Source organism: Leuresthes tenuis, unplaced genomic scaffold, assembly GCF_036924035.1.
Source record: "Leuresthes tenuis unplaced genomic scaffold, fLeuTen1.0.hap1 SCAF_9, whole genome shotgun sequence".
In the NCBI taxonomy this organism is placed as follows: domain Eukaryota; kingdom Metazoa; phylum Chordata; class Actinopteri; order Atheriniformes; family Atherinopsidae; genus Leuresthes; species Leuresthes tenuis.
The window spans coordinates 12152623-12176482 of NW_027325363.1; the positions used below are offsets into that span (position 1 = coordinate 12152623).

The window sequence follows — 23860 nt, forward strand, 5'->3', positions numbered from 1 at the left end:
CGAAATGCCCCATAAACTCACTAGCTGATTCACAAACATGGATGGATGCACACCCACATATCCCAGTTTTAAAGTGATATCCATCTCATCTGTTTACCATGTCTTGAAAAGGCTAGTATGGTCTCAGAGTGTGCGTTTAGTCTTTGATCACTGGGAGACAGACACTCATTGATGATGTGTGTGCATACTCTCACTCCTCTTCCTTTCTATATGTTACCAGAACAGCTCTCCTCTGGTTAATATTAGCAGGTCGAAAAGTCTCAAGGGCTCCATTTAGCATTTTTGATGCACTCTATAGTCATTCTCTCATCCTCACACCTCCTTCATCCCAACTCCTCACAGCCCACGCACCTCCACACTTTTCTTGATATCTCCATCTTTCCTAAACAGAAAACAATCCTGTGTGCACTTCTTTCTCATTGATTCGCTTTTGCATTCGTCTCTGAGATTTATCTGATTCTCCAAGTCATTAGGTCAGCAGAAAATTAATGAACAAACAGTTTTGAAAACAGATCAGCTGACACATGCAGTATCATGTGTTATCCTCAGGCATTAGCTTTTTCCAGCTTCTCAAATTTGGTAATTAGTGGAGTGATAATAGAATAGAGAAGATAATAGAGATCATTTTATGAGCTTATTTTTAGTTCAATCTTCTAGGTGAACTTTTTTCTTTTACTTGAGTGGTGCTAAATAAATGAGTCCGTTTAATGACAGTTTGAGAATGAAAGCCTTCTTGTCTTTGCTGTTTCTTATTGGTCACTGCAGCTACTGCATCTGCTCCAGCTCGGTATTAATGATGGCTTATGAAATGCACATTGTTCCCTGATCAGTACAAAACTCAGTGCAGTTTCAGTCCATACACAAGCTTGTCATTCATAATCTACATCAATTTACACCACTAGACCAGAATGTCTTCCTTTCTTTCTCCTGCTTCTGTTATCCTCCTGTCACCTCTAATTGGATTTAAAGGTTTCTAACAAAGCTACACGAAGACATCAATGTCTGCCGTTTTACCCCATAGCCATATTGCTAAGAGAAAATGCCAGTTTGAAATCATATGATCACATACGTCTCTCATCAGGCAGTTTTTGTACTCGGGACTCAGGCGAAAGAGCAAATGTTGATTCCAGTGTTACTCCTTGGACGCCCTGCGCATGTAAATTGATTTCCGATGTTGCGATTAATGAGCATCTCCACCGGTACAGCCTTTCTGATTGGGTATTTCCTCGGGCTGATCGGCAAGTTGAGCTACAGCTCGAGAGCCACTCTGACGCTTCAACGCATCCCTGTGCTGCAGCAAAGTCCACTGAGATCACGCTGATGCGTGCATGGATAATCGTTCTCACTCCTCTAAAATGCGTGTCTTTGTTCATGTGCTTTTCTGTGAGTGGAAAATTGTTACTGTAGGGCCATTCTAGAAGGGCACATGGGCTGAATCATCTCCCATGTAGTCAAGAGAATAAGTGTGTGTGTTTCAGCTCAGCCTGCTATCGATCTCTCTGATAGAACTAGGACTCTGAGAAATTATGATTTTAATAACTCATCAATTAAAGGGAAGCAGACTTTCTGCTGTGTGCTGTTTTCTCTCCCTTCCTTCCTTCCTCATTTCCATCCATCTCTCATTTTTCAACCACTTAATGCTCATTACTGTCTGCCTTCAACCCCCCCACTCCCTCCCCACCCTACCCTTCAGTCTATTGATTTCCCCTATTTTGATATCGAAAATAATGTCATGAAGTTGTTTACTTGCCCACTCGAACAGTTTCTGCAAAGTCAGTGTCTTTACACAACCATGTGTCCAGCTATTGTTTCACTGTTACCCTACTAGCTGGAAATAATGTGTCCCATCATCAGCTGTACTCCTAAGGACCTCTGGGATTTCTTGTATAACTTTAGTGCATTTTATCCAAGCTTGCAAATGCAATAAAATGTAGTTTCTCTGGAATGTGAAATAAATTTAACTTGACTTGACTACTTTAATCATAGTAGGAATGTTCAGCCGTGTCAAGTTACAAGATGTTATTATTCATCACATTTTTGTCATTTTAAAAATGTTTTTATATGGTTTCACTCCCAGATTAAACACTTCTGTTTTCATTTGTCATGGATTCTTTCCTCTGGCTTGAGCATCTGGATGGAATCTTCAGTAAAGCATCCAAACACTTGTTGATGCAGTTAAATATAAACTCTCATTGGCTCCTTGCCCAGTATCTTGAACTCCTAATCTCTGCTGGCTTTAGTGAGTGGAGGAGCAAGAACATTCATAGCAGTACAACTAATACAGGAACAGCACATAATGTCTGCACGCATGCATCCAAGTACGCACAACAAGAACACAGACAAGTTCTAGGTGAAATCAATCTAAGACTATTAGTTAGGGCTTGTTGCTTAGTTGAAATGTTATAAAAGCTCAAATATTTGCCTTTTTCAGTCTCTTTTTGTCTCCTATGCTTTTTTGGGGGACAGGGATGTCTCATGGAAGTGTAGCTTTGCATTTTTTTGATGGGTTTGCAGAATAGGAAGCTATGAATGCGGGATTGCCTTGATATTTCCTTCTGCAACTGACAGGCCTGCTCTTGCTTATTTACGCCTTAAGCAGGTATTGCTTGTCTGTACACTTGGTGAGTCTAAATTTAATATTATCTCATTTTTAGGCATAATTTAGTTTTTGACAACTCTTGAGAGTAATATATGACTCTTAAGTTTTTCACCGCCTCACTAACTCTGTGTGTGTGTGTTCCCTTTGGTATGAGTGCAGTGACATAATGCAGCTGCTTGTTGCAGCTGGTAATATCAGTGTTAAGAGCAGTGAGACTCATTCAAAATGGGGAAGTTGTTTGCAGTAAAAACCAGAATGATGGAGATGATAGACACTTGAATGCCACCAGATTGCTCCTTAGAGCTGATCTCAACTTTCATAGTGAGTGATAATTCTCAGTGGGCTCATCACTACGAAGGTCATCTTTTTCAGGCCTTCAGTGTTATAGTCATTAAAACTTGTATCGTTGTTATCTGTGAGCTGAGTGTTTCCTTTTGTAATGTAGATAGTGATAGGCCTTTACTCTGATGGATAAAGGTGGAGTTGAGCAGCTTTTCTGTTTTGGAAACAGACTTGCGTGCCCAGTTTTATTGAGCTTTGCTACCTCAGAGCTGTCTGAGATGGGCCTTTTGCCACTGATCTGTAGTTAGCAGCTGGCCGATTGGCATCTGCCCTTCACACGTCCTGTTGAATATCAGCAATATATTTCTCAACATCTCTGTGTTCATGAGTATTCATGGCAGTGTTAACAGCCCAAGGCATGCTGCTTCCCTTGAGGTTAATAAACTGATAATGTACTCGAATGCAAAGAAAAAAGCCCTCTGTTACGGTTTAGAGATGAAATCAGTAGTTTACAAAAAGTTCCTTGTTTCCACTTCCCTTTGTCCAAGATCAAAACCTTATGAACAATGGATAATTGTTAAATAATGACACACACTTTTATCACATCCCAACTGGATTATTGAAATGTCTGTAGGCTGGTATGATCCAGGCCTTCTGATCATGGTTACTGTTGGTCAACAGTTCTGCAGCTCATCTTTTAACATGATTAGGGAAGCATGGCAACATCAGCCTGACACTTCCTTTCACTGACTCTCTAATATGTTAAAGGACTGATTTTAAGTTTTTATTGTTGGTTTATCATGCACCTAATAGGCTTGTTCCTTTTAGTACCTCTAACCTATTACAACTTATGTGCCTTCCACATCACTGGGATCAACTTATCATCTGGTTTTAGCAGTCCCAAGGTCAAAATGTTTGTTTCTACGGTTCTCTATTTTTATACTTTTATGTATTTATTACAAATGTTTGGATAACTTACCTTGACTTGCTTTTATTTGATACTCGTCCGGCCTTACATGCTGTTTTTATGTTTATTGTAAATGTTCTTTTTATTACTAAAGTCATAGTATGTTCCACAGATTCTATCCCTAGTGCATGAAATTAAAAACGTTGATGAATTGACGTTTTTGCCGTGCAGGAAGAAGTAAAGAGGTATCATCGCTACTGCAGCCACATCGGAGGCCAAGCAGTTCAGAAAGTTGAGAGGTAAGACACTGAAATGCCCCAACGATTACCAATATTCTATTGAAAGCCCTAAATTTGCAATTAGAGGATGTCATACTCTGTTGTAGGGCCTAAAATCACAAAATGGTCCTCTTCTTTTGCCATAGCAATGCTTTATTCTACAATGTGAAGTCATTCTGTATTACTCTACAGTAGGGATGAGGATGCTTATAGATGATTCTTTGAAAGAAGAAGAAGCAGACAACCTCAGACTTCAGCCATGACACTTCAATATGAATGAGCAGCTCAGATTGAGATGGAACAGATACATGATTGATACCAGTTCTTGTCCAATAATTCATATAAAAAAACCTACTGACTAATATAGTGCAGTTAGTTGTCCTTGTGATTCCTTCAGTGGTTACAGTCTAAATGTAACCTTGCTTTTACTAATTTGAGGATCTTGAGTTTTGGTCTGGTCTACTGCCAATAATGTAGCACAGGCTTTCTCCATATAAATCTCTGCTCCAAAACATGGAGCTTACACATGAACAAAATACATTATTATAAAAGACGAGTTTCAAACTGTGCGTGCTGTGTTGACAAATGTCTTAGTTTATTCTTTTCTTATTCTTTTGTTACAGAAGCTGCTCCTGTAGGAGTGAAGAGGATGACAATAGCCTTCATCGTCGTGATCAGAAGCAGCACCTAGAGATAAAGGCTATTGTGTGAGTATAACCTCTGACTTGTGTTTCTGCATTAGTGATTGTATTAACTATCAATGTCTCCTCACCATGTTATAAATCAATTTTCCACTCTGACTGTCATCCACTTTTTCCCCTGCCCTTAAAAGCTCTTTGACCTGGTCGTGCCAGAGATCAATTTATGTTTTACTTTAATTCAATCTTTACACTGATTAGTTTTTGGACTCTTGGGTCAGAGTGCAATGTTCAGTATATGAACTCTTGTAGCCCTGTAATAAGATTTTAGTTAAACATGGGCTCACCCTTTTTATAGGTGCAAAAGCGAAGGACAGCTCTCGCCTTAGGCTTCCTCTCCTTGAAAGTTGAAGATATAGAAAGAGACCCTTTTCTGTCTTGAGTTAACACGATTGGGGAATAGAAAGGTGTGATGGGCAGAGCAAACTAATGTTAGGATGAACTCAGAGGAAAGGCAGTCAAACAGGAAGTATGGAGAGAATGGGGAGAATGGATTGAGAGCCCAAATGAGAGTAAAGTGTTGAAGATAGGGATGGACAAAGACAAAGGTAAAGGTATTGGTTTTGTAGCAGGGAGTTATGGCTTCATTTAATTTGTTCCATTTGGTTCAGCTGTCTCCCTGCTCCACTGGAGGTGAATGTGTTTCTCCATTGGATAATTGATCTCACACTCCATTCTAAACTCTGATGTTGGGATTACAACAGGGGTGGAAGGGAGTTGAAAATGATATACGGAGAGAGCTGGAGAGAGGTCTAGTGTGTGGGCAAGATTCAAAAGCAAAAAAAACAAACAAATAGGCACCATTATTTAAAAAAACTTTTTAAACTTTGTCCACCCAATGCTTTCTTTTAGTTTCATATAAAAAAATCTTATCTTCTTGTGTTAAAAGAGCTACTGTCTCCTTAAATGTCTTATATTGTGAGAATGTGATTGTATTGTATTTTTAAATAAATGCAAACAGGTGCCCCCCCCCCAATTCAGATTTTCTTGTCTTCCTTCACTGTCAGTCTCTTCAGTGACAGCCACTGAGGCGTCACAGAGTAAAGTGATACCTTGATAACTTACAAGTCATGTCGCTCTGCACTGTCAAACTTCTGACTTTGTAAACTGAGAGGCTATCTAACAAAACTATGATACACCTAAATAAAATGATTATGCTATAATAATGGCTGTAATCTACAGTTAAATGATCGCATGGCGAGAAGAAGAAGAGGCAGTATGTCTCATCCATGCCTGCTGCATCAGCTGTGCAGAGGTGAACTTCATTTGTTATGCATCTCCCACTGGCTGTTCTTCTTTGTGAATCAATTAAATTTTCCTAAAAGGGGCGTGGTCTGTCTTAGCAAGTTAAAGCCTCAAACACAACAGCTCCCAAGGACAGGACTAAAAAGGAGGGCTATGCAGAGATGACATTATGAACCGCTTTGAACTACACTTTGTGCTGTATTTTGATATTAGGCTTGAAATCCTAGGTACATCAAATGTGATGCAAAATTATTTCAAATATTTAGTCATAAATTACCTTTATATAATTATGTATATTGTTTTTTTTTAAAGGAGCAAAACAAACCTGTGATCAAAACACTGCGCCATAGTAACTGAATTTTATCAAAGGAACCCACAGTCACGGAGTAACCAGTGATATTTGTTCTTATTTTCAAATTGCCTCTTTGATTGTGCAAACTTGAGATTTTGATTGACATCATCGTCTGATATGCTCTGCAAATGTCACAGATACACAAATTTTACATTCCTAGGATCCAACGGGCCTGGCGTGCCAGTATGTCCAGGAAAGTGAGCTTAGAGCTACAAGAGGAGGACCGTAGCAACCATCACTGGGCAGAGATGATGCCTTCAGAGAACCTTCTTGACCCTACCAATATTTCTCCGGTAAGACTGCAAACAGAAGATCAAACTGGCTTCCATATGATATAAGATGAGAATGCACCAAGGGGCTCGAGTTGTAGACTTCTTATCGTCTGTGCTGTTTGAGTTATCAGCTGTGATCTGTTGATTCTGCAGAGCATGAAAAACCAAGGGGTGAGTCGATGCATGAATGAAAATACTAATAAAGAAGAGAGAAAAAAGGAGGGGGTGAAGGAGGGTTTTTTTCCTCTAGTGTCATTTGGGGGACCACAGGGGTCGCATTGGTGGAGGTGGATGGGAGGCCAGCTGGCACTGTGCCCAGATCTGTAATTAGCCCTTAATTAGGTGAATTTTCGAAGCCGGTTGATTGATTAATGAAGTGTCTCTGCCCTTGTCGCCCACCGACTCACCCCCCCACCCGTTCCTTACCCCTTCATTCTCCCAAGGGAATGTCGGGGAGAATTAAATAGTGCTCACAGGGCATGGCAGCCAAACAAAAGTCAAGAAAAAAAAGGAACTCTATGAGCATCAGATAAACAGCGAGAAGAGGAGCAAAAAGGAACAAACAAAGCTGTGCTGGAGATGTAGAGGCAGAGATGAGGAGATGAATGCGGTGAAAAAGATGCCTTTAAACTGCCTCAAGTTCTAAGTGACAGACGCTGACACACACATATGCAAACGCACACACTTAATCTGTTGTGCTGTGCTCCCAGTCTGTGTCGGCTCTCACATTGTAGTAATCACACCAAGTCACACAAGCGCATCCCTTCCCACACTCTCTGCAGAGACTTAGCACAGAAAAATATGATGTCATGTCTATGTATTGCTAGTGTGTGTGGGTTGCATTTTTCCCCACTCTCTTTTTAAGCAGTGATAAAGAAAACCACGTATCCTTTAGCAAACAGATGGGCTGGTGTCCTGGTGAGACTGTGTGCGTGTGAATATGTGTGTGCGTGAGCTTCGTTTTCACATTGTTTGTTCTGGTTGAAAGAGCTTGTTGTTCATTTACACAGCAGAAAAATGTATTGCTAATTAGAAAGTTGCTCTCACATAGAAACTGAGATGACAAAGAATATGTTAGTCCTCGAGGATACAGAGATAGCTTTCACAGGACTATATGACACAAATCCATTTGAAACTTCATTACATAGGGAAATAGTGACAGTTGCTCTAAAATTCCTAACTCAGTACCACTAATTTGAAATGAGGCATTTAAGATGATGTTGGAATGTTGTATTTCACTTTTAATGAATCTTTTTAGGAAATAAGATAATGGTTTTGTATAGTTTTTCTCTTTTCACAGCTGGATTGGCCATATTCACAGAACTATTAATACTTGGGTTACTTTAATCAAACTCTTTAGCAGTTCTTGACTACATGAAAGTCATTCACCCAATGCTGGATTCCTTTCTTTTAGAGGCTTTACCTCAGCCTCTTTCAGTTACTTGTTTTTTGTGAGTCATTCATCTAATAGACTTGTCTTGAGAAAACCAAAAGCATTGTCACTTCGGCTGAAGTCAGGCTATTCTACCATTAAGAGCATTCTCTTTCTTCCCTTTATACTGGATACTTTCATACATGTTCACTTTTTTTGACTGATATGGTGGTGCAGTTTTATCATAAACCAATCTCTGTGTCTCAGCACTCTTTTCCTCCCATCACTCAAGCACAAGTTCATCCTGGTTTGTTTTTTTTTGTTAAAAAAGATAGGCTCCAGAAGTGTTCCGCCATCTTTGGATCTTTATTAGCAAAGTCTAATCTTGCCTTTCTGTTCTTGTGTGTTTCCACTTGTTTTTGATTTGAGGAAAATCCACTATGTTTACATGAGTGAAGACATTTTTTTTTATTGTAGACTTTGGCAACAATAAGCCTGCCTCCTTGAGAGTGTTGTTGGTATTTTTTTTTTTCTACCAAAAAAAGGATTTTGCCATCTTCCACTTTTGTTTTCTTCCATGCTTTTGGTGTTACTGTGATTAGCAGCACATTGATTTTCTTTTTTTCTGAAAGATCTGTATTGTTTATTGTTTTTAAAAAAAACCTTTTACAGTTGTATCTACAGCTATTTTGACTTAGCAGAGTTCCTCTAAACTATCACTAAGGCAGAGCCTATTCCAGCTACCAACATTTGATGCTTTCACTTCATTTGCTAATACCTGCTTTAGCTAAACAATCTGAATATTTAATGCATCGCCCAAAAGACCTCGCAACCCTGTAGTGCTGCAGCTACTGGTGTAATGCTAACTAACACTTGGTTGCATCCTATGATGTTTCTTCACTTTTCTGTTGGGATCAAATACTCACTTTCTGTCCTCCAAACCGCCTAATCATTTTTCTTTAGAAACAGTTTTTAAAGTAAAGCTGGACAAGCATCGCTGCTCTTTCCTCCAGCATTTTTACGTCTCTACTCCCTTGCATCACTCCTCTTGCCTCCACCTCTGCCCACATCGCACTACACTCCTACTTCCACTTTTTCTTTTCTTTGTCTGTCTATCATGCCGTCTGCCTCTTTCTCACTTTGTCTGTTGTCATTCTTACTGTGTCAGTCTCTTGTGGTTGTTGTGCTCTGAAGGACAGACATTCATCACTTTAAGGCCAGGGTGCCACATTACATCTTTGTGTGTGTAAATAAGGGGGGGTGGGGGGCTTGCCACTGCCCTGTAGGAGAGCGGGGAAGGTTCAAACATACCTCATACATATTTTATGGAACTCTGATATTGAGCACATTGCGAGCGCATTGCGAAGACTCTGCAGCACACACTCTTCATCTTACATCGAAAAACACCCATGATTTACACTCGCTCTTGTACAACAATGCCTCGAGAATGCAACTTTTTGCTTCAGTGCCAATTTGATATTGCAGTTGCTGTCGAGATATGATGATCTGCTGTATAACTGGATTCAGAAAAATGATTTATGCGGTAAGGGCCTGGGCTCTGCATGTCCTGCTATGGTCATGTTGGGCCTAGCTTGTTGATAGTAAATCAATAGGCTTGAGTGTTGTGATCGGAGTGCTGTTTTATGTTGCCTGACTTGCAGGAGTTGTTGTTGTGTTGGTTACTGTGTAACAAAGTAATATGTGGGCTTGATCCAAAAATAAGGAGTAAATTATTTAAATTCCACAAAGTCCTTGCACCGAGCAAAGCGATGGTCAGTGATTCTGGGATATATGCTCAGATACCGTTGTTTTGTCTGTTCATTAATGGGCAGAACTGCAGCCAGGAGAAAGTACTTTCTTACTTTAGCTTAAGATGAGGACTCACAGCTCACATAGCTTGTCTAAACATAAGAAAACCTGCCAACCAACACCCCTGAAATTTTTCAGTTTAAACCTCATATTTTTCCTAGAACCTTAACAAAAGGCAAAGTATAATTGCAGTATGTAATATTGTAGTTTTATGGAGAATTCTGTACAAGAGATTGTCTTCGGCAGTTAGTCTTCTGGCCAAGACAGTTGAAGTGTATCTTTCTTTCTTTTTGAATTGGTCTTTGAACTGAGCTAAGTTGACAATAGGTATAAGAACAATATCTCCCCCTCTACGCTATCAACGTGGATATATTTTGACATTGACAACATTAAATTGAATCTGTTTACAATCACAGCTATGTAATGAAAATGGAATTAAAGTGCAGACTCTCATCTCTAATTTGTGGGTATTCCTCCTGTGTGGAGTTTAAGAATCCAAAGTATATAACTCACAGAGGTAGTGTGATGGCACGAGGGGTATGGCTTCCAGTGGTACTGGATCACTTGAGTTTATTGATGAAGTGAAAGAAGCCAAAAATAGTCAGATGAATTCTTAAGTGGTAAACATGTTGAGTGGTTGGTAATTCACCGTAGAAATGGACAATGAGCCAAAGAGACGCTGCAAAAGCAGCCCTAGAGGTTTTGAAGGTAAAGAAGCTAAATGGTGGACTCAATAATGTGATCTCAGGCAGATTAAACTGAATTGCTTTTGCTAAAGACGAAATTAAAACAAGAGAGTTCCAAAAACAAACTGGATGAAGCTGGAGTCTGGCGGTCTGGCGATACAACATACAGAAAGAAACATTCTTTAGTGATGTCCAAAAGTTCCACATTTCCACAACCAGCAGTCTTTGCCTTAGTGTTCAGTAGATTGTATTAAAATGAACATTTTGGTTATATTTATGTTGAAGTCATATAATGTCTCAGGCCTTGAAAAAGAGGGTTCTTCATAGTGAAGAACTGTAATTTCTAGTCCCTTCCTTGAATTTGGATGTAAATACCTTAAAACCAAAGCGAGGACCTCCAATTTAACCCCAGATTCAGAAAATAGGGATATGATTAACTGTGTGAGTCAAATTTTCAGCCTGGAGTTCACCCACTAATGAAACTCAAAATGCTAAGCATGTTTAAGGTCAAATTTTGAAGGCTCATAGTAGTGCACACCGTGCTTCAAACTCACCTTCAGGCTTAACTTAACATTATGCAAAGCCACTTATGTCACTGAATTTGAGAAAGATACCTAATAACTAATTGGCTGCAGATTTGAATACAGATGAAATCTTGCGCCCTGCAGAGAGAGCAGAGCCTTTGAAGCATTGATTACTAATAAATGAAGATCTGCAAGAACTTATGGGTACTAAGAGTATTTCAGTGGAACTACTTTTTATGCACATAGGTATAGATTATTGTCTGGCCACTTGTACTCTTTGCTCTGTATTTAGCTTTGAAAGTATGCCCTTTTGTAGAGCGTTCTGAATGTGTCCACATCTTTAAGAGCGCATTTGCATAGGAGCATCCATATGTGCTGACTTAGTAGTTTCTGTGGATTTACAGCTGAGTGCAGGCCTCTGGGATGTTTCGTTGAGTTTCATTCAGAGCTACTAGCCAAGGATCAAAGCTAAAGGGCTGAGATGAGAATGAAGATGAAATGTTTCAGAGTTGTACTTAAAAACCAATACTGCTGCTGGCCTGCCTGATCACTAATGAAGTGGTTCAGGTGATGGATAGTTAAGAGAAGAGCAGCACTGTTAGTAGAAGAAGAAGAATATAAGACAGAGTTCACTTTGAAATACAGAAAGCGCACATAATTTAATCTCCGCTTAGGCTGCAATAAGTTTGTTTGTCCATCGCTGCTTGTTTGTGGACATTGATCTGTTCCTATCTCTGTGGCTTGTTTGCACTTTTTTCCTTTCCTTTTCTGAGGCCCAGGCGAAGGGAGAGTGTTGGTGTCAGCGTTTCTGCAGGCTGCGTGGGAGATCGTTCTCTCATCTCTCACTGCCAAGAATCTCACAAAGCAAAGTGACGGCTTCATCCGTGCTGCCACCTCTACCCACCTTAATCCCCTTTTCTCACCCCACTCCATGTCATTCCCTCCCACTGCTTTTACTTTCGCAAACACATTTGCACAGGTCCACATCCACAAATGCATATCGGCCTCCCGCATTTTCAGACAGATGCAGAGAAATGTTTTATTCTTGTCAGTCAGTGTCTCCTTTTAAAATGAATTTATATACTTCTGTTCGAGAGTTGACATCAATCGGGCTTAATCCATTTAATAGCCATGACATTTGCCTATTACCTTATTTACTGTCATAACAGGGCCAGGCTCAGCGGGCTTCCTGAGAGACAGTAACTCTCGCATTTGCATCCTTCAGAGAGGTAAATGGGACTCCTCGTGCAAAATAATAAACTCTGGAGGAATATTCATGCCTACTGGGCACACAGCTATAGTCGCACACACTTAAGTCGACACCCTTCTTGCAGAATTCCACAAGTCCATATATACTGCATAAAGTAAATATTCAAATTGCATGATATAACATAACAGTTTCATGTCTTTCTACCATAACAGCAAAAGAGTCACATTGTGTCATTATGTCTTTTATTTTTCCAATTTTGGAAAAAATTAGGTTAATTGTTTCAGTTATTACCATATTATTAAGGACTATGCATGCACCAATGTTGCATTTATGTTTCAAGGCACACACTAAACGGCAAAAGTCTTTTCCCATTTCTACTCAACAGAAAAAAGGTGTATTCGCTCTCGGCAACCCATATCTTCTCACTGTGTATGAATAAAAGAAAAAAAATTAATTTGTTAGAAGGTACAAAATATATAGCCTCTGATAAGACAATTGAATGAATAATGTATAAAATTAAGGCACAGCTGAATGCTCTGACAAGTTTGTCGAATATCTCATTCCTTGGCAGCGCCATTCAGTTTCTCCTGGGAAGGCAAGAAAATCCGCTTCACGGCCTTCACCGCTTGCACTTATGCCAGCAAAGTCGACTAATACACTTCATTGTTCGATGAAAAGTTTCGATGTAAAAGTATCGATGAAAAAAGAAGATCTTTGCTGTTTATTTGATGTAAAATAAACAATGATTTGGAGCTACCAAGTTGAGGTGAGAGTTTGGTCAAAGAGATATCTCCATATTTACCATTTTAAGCTCGATAATAATTAGTTTGATTAATGTTTATGAACTGATATGCATCAGTTTGAACCTCTGATAAGACTTTAATTTCGGTTTTGTTTCATGTTTGGCATTTGGTGGACAGCACATAGGGAGAGAGTATAGAGAGGAACATGAACCAGGTGAGAAAGTGGACAGATCGGTGGTCCTAGTGTGATAACAGCTTCTGTTTCCCCACAAATTAAAATACCTAAATAGATAAATGAATTCATTAAATCAGCTTTAAAAAAAAAAGAATAAGATTGAATATGAAAAGTGTGCTCTTCTCCTCCTCTCCTCAAAAGAAAGACGCACAACATTGTAAAGAAATGTCGCGGTCATCCTGTCACTGTAAACTCACATGCTGTGTTTGGAACAATCCTCTGCTCTCTGGTGAATCAGCTATTTATTTGAATTTAGCTTGTATTCATGGGATTTTATTCACAACAAAAATCATCTTATGGCACTTTATAAAGAAAGTAAACAAGTTAAATAATAAATTCCTCTTCATCCATTTTACAAATGCGTGACAACCTTGCTATCAAAGCAAGGCAAAAGAAAAAAAACATAAAATACTGCTAAAGCACCCTAGAAGAAGAGCTGTCATAGGACAGTGTCGAAACGTTACAGTGGGTGGCCCGTCATAGAGTGCCGTCGTGCTGGTGTGGGGTCTTGTAATAGAAAATAATAGGAGCGTTTGTTTTGAGGCACATAGTTTGGCACTGGTATGTTCTGGCCTTCACAATTTTTCTCAGGGTTGGGCACCTTAAAGAGATTCTGCGCAAAGACCACAGCTCTCCTTTGCTAAGGAGAGATTAAGTATCTTACTTAAACAGTAAACATAGGTAGGTTTTTTCGCAAGTGGCCCCAGAATCTCTTTCTTTGATATGAATATTGTGATTAAAAAGAAGCTAAACAAACATGAACACAGACTAAGAGGTGGTTAGAATTCAGGTTGGATAGATTTCTGTAGGTTATATTGATTGTGCTGAAGGAATTTGTTCAGGTGAAATGTAGCTACATCTTACTTGTAAGCTATTGCAGTACAGGTTGTTATGCCTCAAAGTTGTAGTTGTTCCTGCTGGCCTGCAAAGAGCAGTTTGTTGAAATTAAGAAATGATTTCATTCCGGGCTTTTAAATGTCACTTCCCGGCACGTGACTGCCTAGCCAGACACTTGTGTGCATACTCCAGCTTGCAGTTATATTAGAAAATAATGCTCCAAAGTAGCCATTGATTTTGTGATATCCCATTGGGGGAGGATATCTTACAGATTCATCATGGCTGTATGGCAGTGAAAGAAAATGAGGATAGGATGGAGCTAATGTCTCCAGGAGGCACAGAAAGGACGATGGATAGCTAAAAAGCTTAGGAGAGGTGGTGATGGAACGTAGATAAGGTGTAGTAGATTTTGGAGTGATTATTAGAATGAGTTAGAGTCTGCATGAGCCTCCATCTCTGTGGATTGTCTGACTCCTTCTTCTCCAAACATAAATGCGCATCGATACATTTGTTGATGTGTTCCCATCAGCTCGCACAAATACAGACGCACCAGCAGCCTTCGGTGTTACATTAAGAGCACCTCATGACCCATCCAGGACAAATCAATGAAGGCTGTTACACAACGGAAAAGAAGTGACAAATGAGGACAACAGCATGGGGCAAGATCAGGACGTATAGTGGAAAAGGAGTCAACATGTTACGTTTGCATTTAGTTCTTTTGTGATTTATTTTTTTTTCATATTGGAAATGTACAGCAGGCTGTGTGCAGCATTTTGATGAGCACAATGGCTTACAGCTGGTGTATGGGGATTTGGTTATTTATCTAGAAAACACGCCATTTAGCTGACATTACTAAAAGGAAACAAGCGTATAGCTCCATGGATCCTCACATATGACTTGCATATAAACACGGATGTGCCACCCTTATTTTGTATGAACAGGATATAACAAAGCATAAATCTGCTGGAGGCATCTCCTAACCATCTGCAGGAGTAATAACAATCTGGTACCTGAGGCGATCTGCTCTCCTTTTCTCTTTCAACACTTTTTCAACAAATTCTCTGCGCAATTCTATGCGCAATCATGTTCCCACCAGTTATCTCCTCAAATCTTTTTTTTTTTTTCCTCTCCTGCAGCCCCCAGTTTTTTCTCTCTTCGTCTTTTCTTTTTAATTTTTTTGGTCTGCTTTCTCACCCCCGCTTCCTCTCACACACAGGGAATGTCCCCTTCTTCAGCCCATTTCTTACTCGGATAGGCTCGCTCCTCATGGCCGATGAGTCTGCCATAATGAGATCCCTGGAGGAAAGAAAAGTGGTATAAAGAGCAGCCGAGAGCCGCAAAGGAGAGTAAAAGAGCTGGGGGGTTAATCTCCCTTCTGACCCACTCAGATAGGGAAACCTCTGGAATAGCTCACCCTCATACAGCTTTAACTCTCACAATCACTTCTACTCTTCTCTTAGCCTCCCTTCCCTCTGTTCATTAGCCATCTACCATTACTGTCCATTAACCAGATCAGAGGCGTTATAATCCCCTTCTGACAGCACCCCTGCTGTGCCTACAGAACTCTTGTTGAGGAAAGACTGAGCATCCTCGGTGGAGGAGGGACTCTGAGTTGTAAAGTAAAGTCAAAAGCATACGTACCATAAGTAAGAGGGGGCTTGGGATGTCGGTGGAGGAGAGAAAATAATGTCCATACTCTGAGTTATGTTTTGTCTCATATAGTATGCACCAGGTTCATAAGATATTCATTTCCTCTTCGCCTATTATAGGCACCTTGCTGGCACACGTCCACAGCCATTGGAAAGGAAAAAGGTGACAAAACGATTCGTCAAAGCACAATTTCTTGTAACGTTTTGGATGTCATTTCTGTTGTTTGACTCCAGAAGAGGCCATCCTCGAATTAGTCCTCTAATGGAGAGAAGTGATGTGCCAGATAGTTGGTAATAAACTAGAGGCACCTCCATGATACCGTGAAGTTCAGATTGTTGCCGCCTGCTGACGATTGTCTCATTAGTCTGAGCATGAAAAGAGAGGCATACTGCTCATCACCTCTCCTACAGTGAATTGTACTTTTTTTTTCTACCTCAAGGGGGACCTTAGATCTTTTTTTTTTATGGGTCATGTCTACTGGTACCTTTTCTGTAATTGTAACTTGTGAGCTGGTTTAAGCATGAAACTGACATGTACCATTTGATTTTGACAGGGCTGAGGTTGAGTAGCTTGACTCAAGTTAGGGATTTGCGAGGCAACAAATCTCGTCATCAGGCCTCTGAAGTTTGGCTCAATCTTCCTGCTGGCCTCCACAGTTCTCTAGGTTTGACACTAACTTCTCAAACTATGAAATTTAAGTCCTTTAAGAACTTGTGTGTGTTGTTGTACTTGGGTGTGTATTTGTACTATAGGATAAGTGTGATGAGCATGCCAGTGGAGGCTCTTGAGAAGTCCTTTGGCTAAATTTCTCACAGGCCTATTTGATCTACGTTTGCCCTATCTTGTCTTTTTGATCTTTGAGTCAGTGATGAGGGGAGAAGTTGTTGTCCTTTAGTTTGACGTATATAATGAAAAGCCATTCCTTTCTCCATCGCAGATGGGGGGTGGGGGAGAAAGAAGCAACACTTAAAAGAGTGAAAGGTTAGAAGATTATCGTGGGTGGAGTGCCAGGCTTCTCTCTAATACACTGCCTGCTGATGGATGAAAACTGTTTGAGCATTGTTGGAGTGTGAGAGGACTTTTAGTGTTTGGGGAATCTTCCCAGCCAAGAGCCTTTGCTTTGAAGTTTTGCCTTTGTCTATAAAAGAGCACGCAATCTTTTGAAGCCACTGTGAAAACGCTTATATTTGCATATACATTTACATAACTTGCAAAGGCACTGTGTAGTCATATGTTTTGACAGTATGCGTGTTCTCATGTTTGTATATACATGCTTGTCAAGTGCCCTTGCATACAGAGCACCAGTCTAGAACCAGTTTCCCTCTAGTGGTAAACACTGGCCAAATGTGTCCTCATAATCTTCCATCATCACTATGTTAACAGTGAATATATACAGGATGTCCATTTTTCCTTATACAAATAACTTCTTGCAGCACTCCAATCTCTTCATATTGTGATGGCATGTCAATCACAACAAGTCACACAAAAAACTGACATGATGATGAATGTCTGAATAGAACCTCATGCATACTCTCTGAGTAGGGTTAGGAATTGTTTGAAGATTATTTATTCTGATTCAAATTCTTTTTATCATTTCCTACTTTGATCACTTTGAATACTTAGACTCAAAGTGAACTTTTGTATTCATAAGAAACCTCCTCACACAAACCATTGGCTATTTATATTGATGTGTAAGATAATTAGGCAGGCAAAAAGAATGTAATCACATGCAAAGATCCTGACAGAGAGGCATAATTTACATGCTCGGGGGGGTTAAGCCAACTAAAACTGAAAGAAATGAAGTGGCTGCTCGACTGCCCTTTCTGCCTATGCCCCCTGTGCCTCACTCCCTGCGACAGGGATCAGGTGGGTGGACTCAACCTCTCTCCAGGAGTCCGTCTCCCTGCTGCTTCACAGCATCCCCATCTGCACCCTTAACCCTCGTTGCTTTGACAAGATGCTGACAAAGAAATAGAGTTTTTGGACTCATTACAGAGAAAGGGAGCAATAATGACGGTCCTTCAGTTAGGGGAACAGAAGGACTTCCCGTGCCATGCTGCTCTGAAACCAGTTGCAATGCTTTAAAGTTCAAGAGACTGTGGTTCTCAAAATGGAAAATATAAACACTCAGTCTACAGTTATAGTTTTCCACTTGTGTACTCCCATGTTCATCAGATGGTTGCCAGTTGTTTTACTTAGAGGGCCACAGTGCAGTAAAGAAAAAGAAATGCGGTGTGAGAGCTGATGGTATTCCTTTTTAAGCAGTTTGAATGCATACATATTTTGCTTGTCGTTATTTCTGATTCACATCCAGAATCTTCGGGACTCCCTGAAAGAGTCAAAAGGAGTCATTATGTAAAGGTTTTCTGGGCACCTTGGCTTAGCCTGTCACTGAGTTGAGCTTCAACTTTAATGAGTAGGAGAAAACAGAGAATGCAAAAAAAACTGTATAGATGTTTTAAGACATCTTTGACAGAAGATCACTGAGATTTGGGGCTCTTTTACAAGGTTACCGTCACAAGCTTTCTTTAGTGGTTCATCCACATCTTTCCATGTAAACCAGATAACTTGGATGGACTGTGTTGAGACAGCAGTTTTAAAAGGTCTAACAAGTGGTTGCTATGTGTGTATTCTTAATTACTCTTTGTGAATGTCCACTGTCGCTTTGATGTGTGTGGAAATGGAGCGAGAGCTTTACAGTTTACAGTAAAACATCAAGCTGCTCCCAACAATGATTTAATTCACTTCCAAATGTTTCCCCTCCTACTCTCATTTAGCAGATGCCACTTCCTTCCCCAGAATGAGCATGAAATCAGACCTAAACACCAAAAACAACAACAGACATGGCAGAACAAGAGGAAATAAATGCTGGCAGTGAGGAGATAATAAGACTGCTTCAGCCTTGTGTATTGTAAAAAAAAAAAAGAGCTGCAAAAAACCTCAGATGATTTGTGCATGTTAAATGTAAATATAAATATCTTAGTATTTCTGATTTATTGACATTTTCACAGCTTATATGGTTTCATGTTTATTAAATGTTTATTGAACAGGTTTGATTTAGAGAAAGAGAAAATATTTACCTTTGTTCCCATTTTATGCTTTTTGTTGGCGTTTTCCAAGTTAAAGCTGAAATTAGGAGTTAAAAGATCTGATTGTTTATGGAGTGTCATTTCAAACTAGACGGTCTGTAGTTTAGTTGCAAGCAGTAAGAGCCGAATGAAGCATATGAAAGACTCTGGAGCTCTACTGCAGAGAGGAAACATCTATCTCTCAAAAGATATTATGCTACTGTGTTTTATTTCTGGTATTAAAGAGCACTTATTAACTTGTCAGTCTGGAATCTCCCATTGGTTTTCAACCTAACTGAGATTTAGTGACTGCTAAAGGGATAACATGTGATTTACTTCATCAGACCATTGATCAGAACCCTTTCACATTACACACTACTACTGGAAGAGACCTCTCCTTTTAAGGTGGAAATGTTTTATCATAGGATAATGGTATCCCCTGATTGACTGCTTGTCATACTCTGTTGCTCCCATAGGTTGATCTTTGTCATGGTGATAGACATGTCATTTAGTCACTTGTTGTTTTTTTTGCTACCATTCACAGATAGTTCTGTGTAACCATGTTCTTTGCCCTTTGCCATGCCAGTAAAACCCAGTAAATAGATTACGTTGGTTAATTTCGTGGCACAGATTAAAAATCGCAGAGTTTACAAGTTTGCATTTTTAAGAACATTCCCTACTTTTTTCAAAAACGTTTTTAGCCCTCTGCACATTGAAATCTATTTAAGACCAAGATTTTCAGTTAAGGGTATGAATAAGCACATTTACATGACACTAGATAAGATGGGAAAGGGTTGAATGTGTGTAAATTCTAATTGTAAGATTAAGAGCATTACTGTTGAATTTCAACTGTAAGTAACTGAAAAGCATCAATTGATATCCAGTGACATGATGACTTTGGGGGTTTTCAACAGATTTGGAAGCCATCATATGAATATTGCATTCTCATCAGGTGCTTTGATTTGAATTTTTGATTATTTTCACATTATTTGTTTAAATGTTCTTTAAATGTTCAAAAATGCCCATTAAATGAAAATAATTAAAAAGAATCATTTTATGTAGCCTAAGGTGATGCAAAACTGTTATTCTTTCAATTTTTGTCAAGTAATATATTCATTGATTAAACATTTCACCTCTAATGTACTCATGTACACAATGTTTGAGGCTTTTACCCTCTTTTATTTTTATTTTTTTATTTTTTTTTACCTTTCGTTGTATCTTGTCCCGTCCCACCCTGGGTGCTCAAGTCTATATATCAAGCTTACTTATTAGTATTAATGAAGCAAGAAGGAGATATGTGTGTGTATGAGAAAGAGAAAAAGGCAACACAAACCTTAATGCAAGATTACCTCTTTTTTTGTAGTAAATAAAAGAAAATTATTAATCATTATACAATTGAACTAGACGTTGGCTCAGAGTCATAATGGACTAAGTTGGCAGAGGGATGAAGAGATAAAAAGCTTAGGTGAAGCATGCATGTTTATGTGGCTTTTAGGAAGAAAAATGACTCAGAATAATTTTCCAATTTATTGCCACATGGACCCTTTTAAGTTGGGCAACAAAGTGACTACGTTGCCCCTATTAAACACTGGAAGAGAGCAGTGGTATTACAGCACATCAGCTAATTACTATCCTCACATGGCAGTCTGGGGAGCCGGTTTTAACTCTGGAGGTTAATTTACGCAACACTAAATGCAGTTACTTGACTTTTAGAAGTGAGCAATTTCTCCTAATTTCCCCCCACATTCAATGGTTTCACTGGTGGTGAAAATAACTGTGTAAAGTCAATTTTAAATATAAAAAAGAGGGGAGAAAATACTGGCTGATGAACTCCGTTTTAAATTCCTTCCATTTTACACTTTGCATATCTAACATCTCTTCTCTCACTTTGTGTGTTGACTGTTAATTAGCTCGTCTGTCACCCTAAAAATTGATCTTTGTGTGAGGCATAAAAATAACCAGTAACGTGCACACAAAATGACTTCCCCATTCACATCTGAAAGAGTTGAGGTTGCCAACAAGGATTTGAGAACTAGAATAACTTGAGAAAATGTTTTTTTTTTCAGTTGAGACATACCATTTCCTGCTTTTGATAGCTTTCATGTCTTTTGCTTCTATATTTTTCCATCTCATTTTTACTTCTCTTTGCCAGATTTCAACCCCAAAAAGTGTACAACCTTAGTAAATCCTTTCTGGTACATTGTGCACCTTCCACAGTGGCACGTCGGACAAGGTCAGAATACTGATATATATATATATAGAGCACACCTTTATACACTCACAGACAGCAAGACATTTTTTTGCAGAAAATGTTGCTCTGGATAGAAGTGGGTCTCAAAGATTTTGAGTGCTTAAATTAAGTCTGACTTATGATGTTACCCTGTCTTCAACAACAAAAGTACTTCTTAGCTCCTCTTTAACCTGTGATGAATGGTGTGTGCCCCCCTAAAAACCTGTAGTTTGCATCTCTTATATTTCACTGATGTCTACACTGTACTCTCTGCTCTGCTCAGTCTGACTCAGAAGAGAAACTTCAACTGGAACCGTCTCTCGCTGTTCAATGAGACTGATGCTTCAAGAAAACCTCTGAAAGTAAAACAAATGTAATGAGGAACAAAAAGCTTGTTCCACAAATAGTAACATCCTACGTGTCACTGTCTAGCCTCGAAGAAATAGTTCCGAATTTTGGGAAATCTGCTCACAAAATTCCCTTTTTTTTTTTTTTTAGGAGAAACATTAAGACAGTGCAAGTTTGCTTGACTTATCCGACCTAGTCAAACTATTCTGTTTTCAAATTTTAATTTTTCCATTGCAGCAAGAGCCAAATGCACACATTAAGATGATTAAGTCACATATTAGAAGTAGGTTAGTTGTATCAGTTACAGCAGGACTGGTGGCTGTACTAATATTCAGTGTACAGAGGCTATGTAATGCTTATATTTAGCTCCTCATTTCCAGACAGCTCTCTGAGCACACAGTCGCCTGGCACTGCAGCCATTCTCATAACTGTGGAAACTGGGGACAGTTAATGCTGTTTGGATATAACGACAATCTTTTGTTTGGACAAAATATTGCTCTTGTTCCCATGTGAATAATGATAGACTTTTTGTCAGTTTCCTTTTATCCCAGTCTTGCTCGCAGCATAGATATATGTGGATTTCCCTTTTTCTTCCTTACCTGTATTATCCCCTTTCCTTCATCCATTTATTCCCTAAGCTTGTTTCTCTCAGCAATCTGTCGGGCAGAATAAGAGTTAGAAAGAGGGCTTGTGTTTTTGTGACTGTATGTGATGTTCCTTGTGATCCCTCCCAGTGTTTGAAGCTGCATTATATCAGACGCTCCGTCCTGCCTTCAAAGCCCCTCATCATTGTGTCTCTGTGTGAGGAAGAAGATGGCTGAGCTGAGGCATTGATTTTTCCCAAACATTCTGTTTAAACATTAGAAACATACAGTGCACACAGAAGAATGTGGACTTGCACATGTTCATAGGCTTGTGTAAGGCACTCAACACATACATTAATGCATGAATGCTGTACGTTTTACCTATAGGTATGTTCAAAGTATACAAGACATCGTTATTCTCTGCTGCAGCCGAAACATTGAGGCTTTTTCTTCTGAATCATATATGAGGAAGCTGTGAACAGCTTGTTTGCCTTCTAAATTAAGTTTTTCTCTCGTCTTTGCGTGCACCTCTCCCTGAGAGCTGTTGGACTTTGGCTTTTTACACTTCGAGTCAAGCCAATGCCACAGGCAGTATTCCGCATTTTTGCACTCATGGGTCTGCAAGTGTCAGGAGGCTCTCATACTGGTATTTGGTGTGAGCAGCTCTCATCTTTAATGCATGCTGTCCTATGTATAGGGAAGTAACACCCTTTAAGCTAGAGGATTTCCTGCTGCTTAGCCTCTAGTGGACTGCAACTAGTCCCTAAGCACATACTTACCCACATTCACACAGTACCTCCTATGGAAAACTCTACAGAGAAGGCCTGGAACATCTATGACTTCTCCCTTGCTTTATGTTTTTCATTCCTGTTAATGTAGCATAAACTAGCTCACAATGTCGGAACATTAAAACCAATGTGAAGTGCCAGTACATTCATTCTGCCAAGTTATGAGCAGTGTATGAGCTCATTTGGAGAATTGAGGAAGTCTAAACCAATAATCTCGCCAATCAAAAGGGGCATATAGGTAATTTATTCGTACCCTTCAGTACAAACTATTATGGCATCCTGTAAAGTATCACCCCTACCAGCCCTGGCAGGAGGAAAATATGACTCATATGAGTGATTCCATATCGGAGCAGATATGATTCTTAAGTCTTTAAATCCCAACTCTAGAAATCATTTCAGACGCTCTCCTCCAATCACAAGATGTCAGACAGTGATAATGAAAGCGAGGATGGCAAATTGGGTCAAGAAGACTGTTGGAGTATTTGCTTTTTGTCAGAAACAACCATCGGGGACAGTGCATGTGTTTCCTTCTGTTTCTGGTTTCACTGTACTGAACTAACAAGATCAGAGCTCATACTGTAGAGCGATATTAGTGACTTTTATCTGCAGTAAATCAGATGTTACAGCACATACTGTTCCACTGCATTACCTCTGTCTCTATAAGTAATAGTTTGCCTCCGGAGAGATGTCATTTATCCTGCTCTCTTAGAGTCAAACACATTCTGCATGGTGAGATTATCTTATCTCAGCCCAGTTACTGGATATCTAGTAGTGGTTCCAGCCAGGGTTTGATGAATGTACACATAAACAAAATAGACCTCTATTTAATGGTCTTGAGACTTCACTTCTATAGAACTGAAAGCAGAACCCCCACTGCGAATAATAGAATAATAAATTAGTTGACCGGGGGATTCCTTGTGGACTGCAGCACATAAACAGCCAACAGTTTCCAACTATTCGCCTTTTCTGTCTTACTGAGTTACTCTGTTCAGCACTTACTGAGGTCTAGATAGGTGGATTAGAAGTTTTAACACTTGAGTACAACCACTGCTGTTGTCTACATTCTTTTGTTTAATTTTCTCTGGTCAGACATTGACTGGACTTTGTTGGGGTCCATTGATTCACAGAGAGACAAAGAGGTAG

General features: G+C 39.5%; 1 protein-coding gene across 1 annotated transcript in view; it reads left to right on the forward strand.

The window, feature by feature from the left end:
- Positions 1-23860, forward strand: part of schip1 (schwannomin interacting protein 1) — a 209430-nt gene that overhangs the window by 2297 nt on the left and 183273 nt on the right. Inside the window, exons 3-5 of the mRNA XM_072392349.1 lie at positions 4020-4087; positions 4690-4773; positions 6522-6654. Of these exons, the coding sequence (XP_072248450.1) occupies positions 4020-4087; positions 4690-4773; positions 6522-6654 (285 nt within the window). The remainder of the gene's footprint in view (positions 1-4019; positions 4088-4689; positions 4774-6521; positions 6655-23860) is intronic.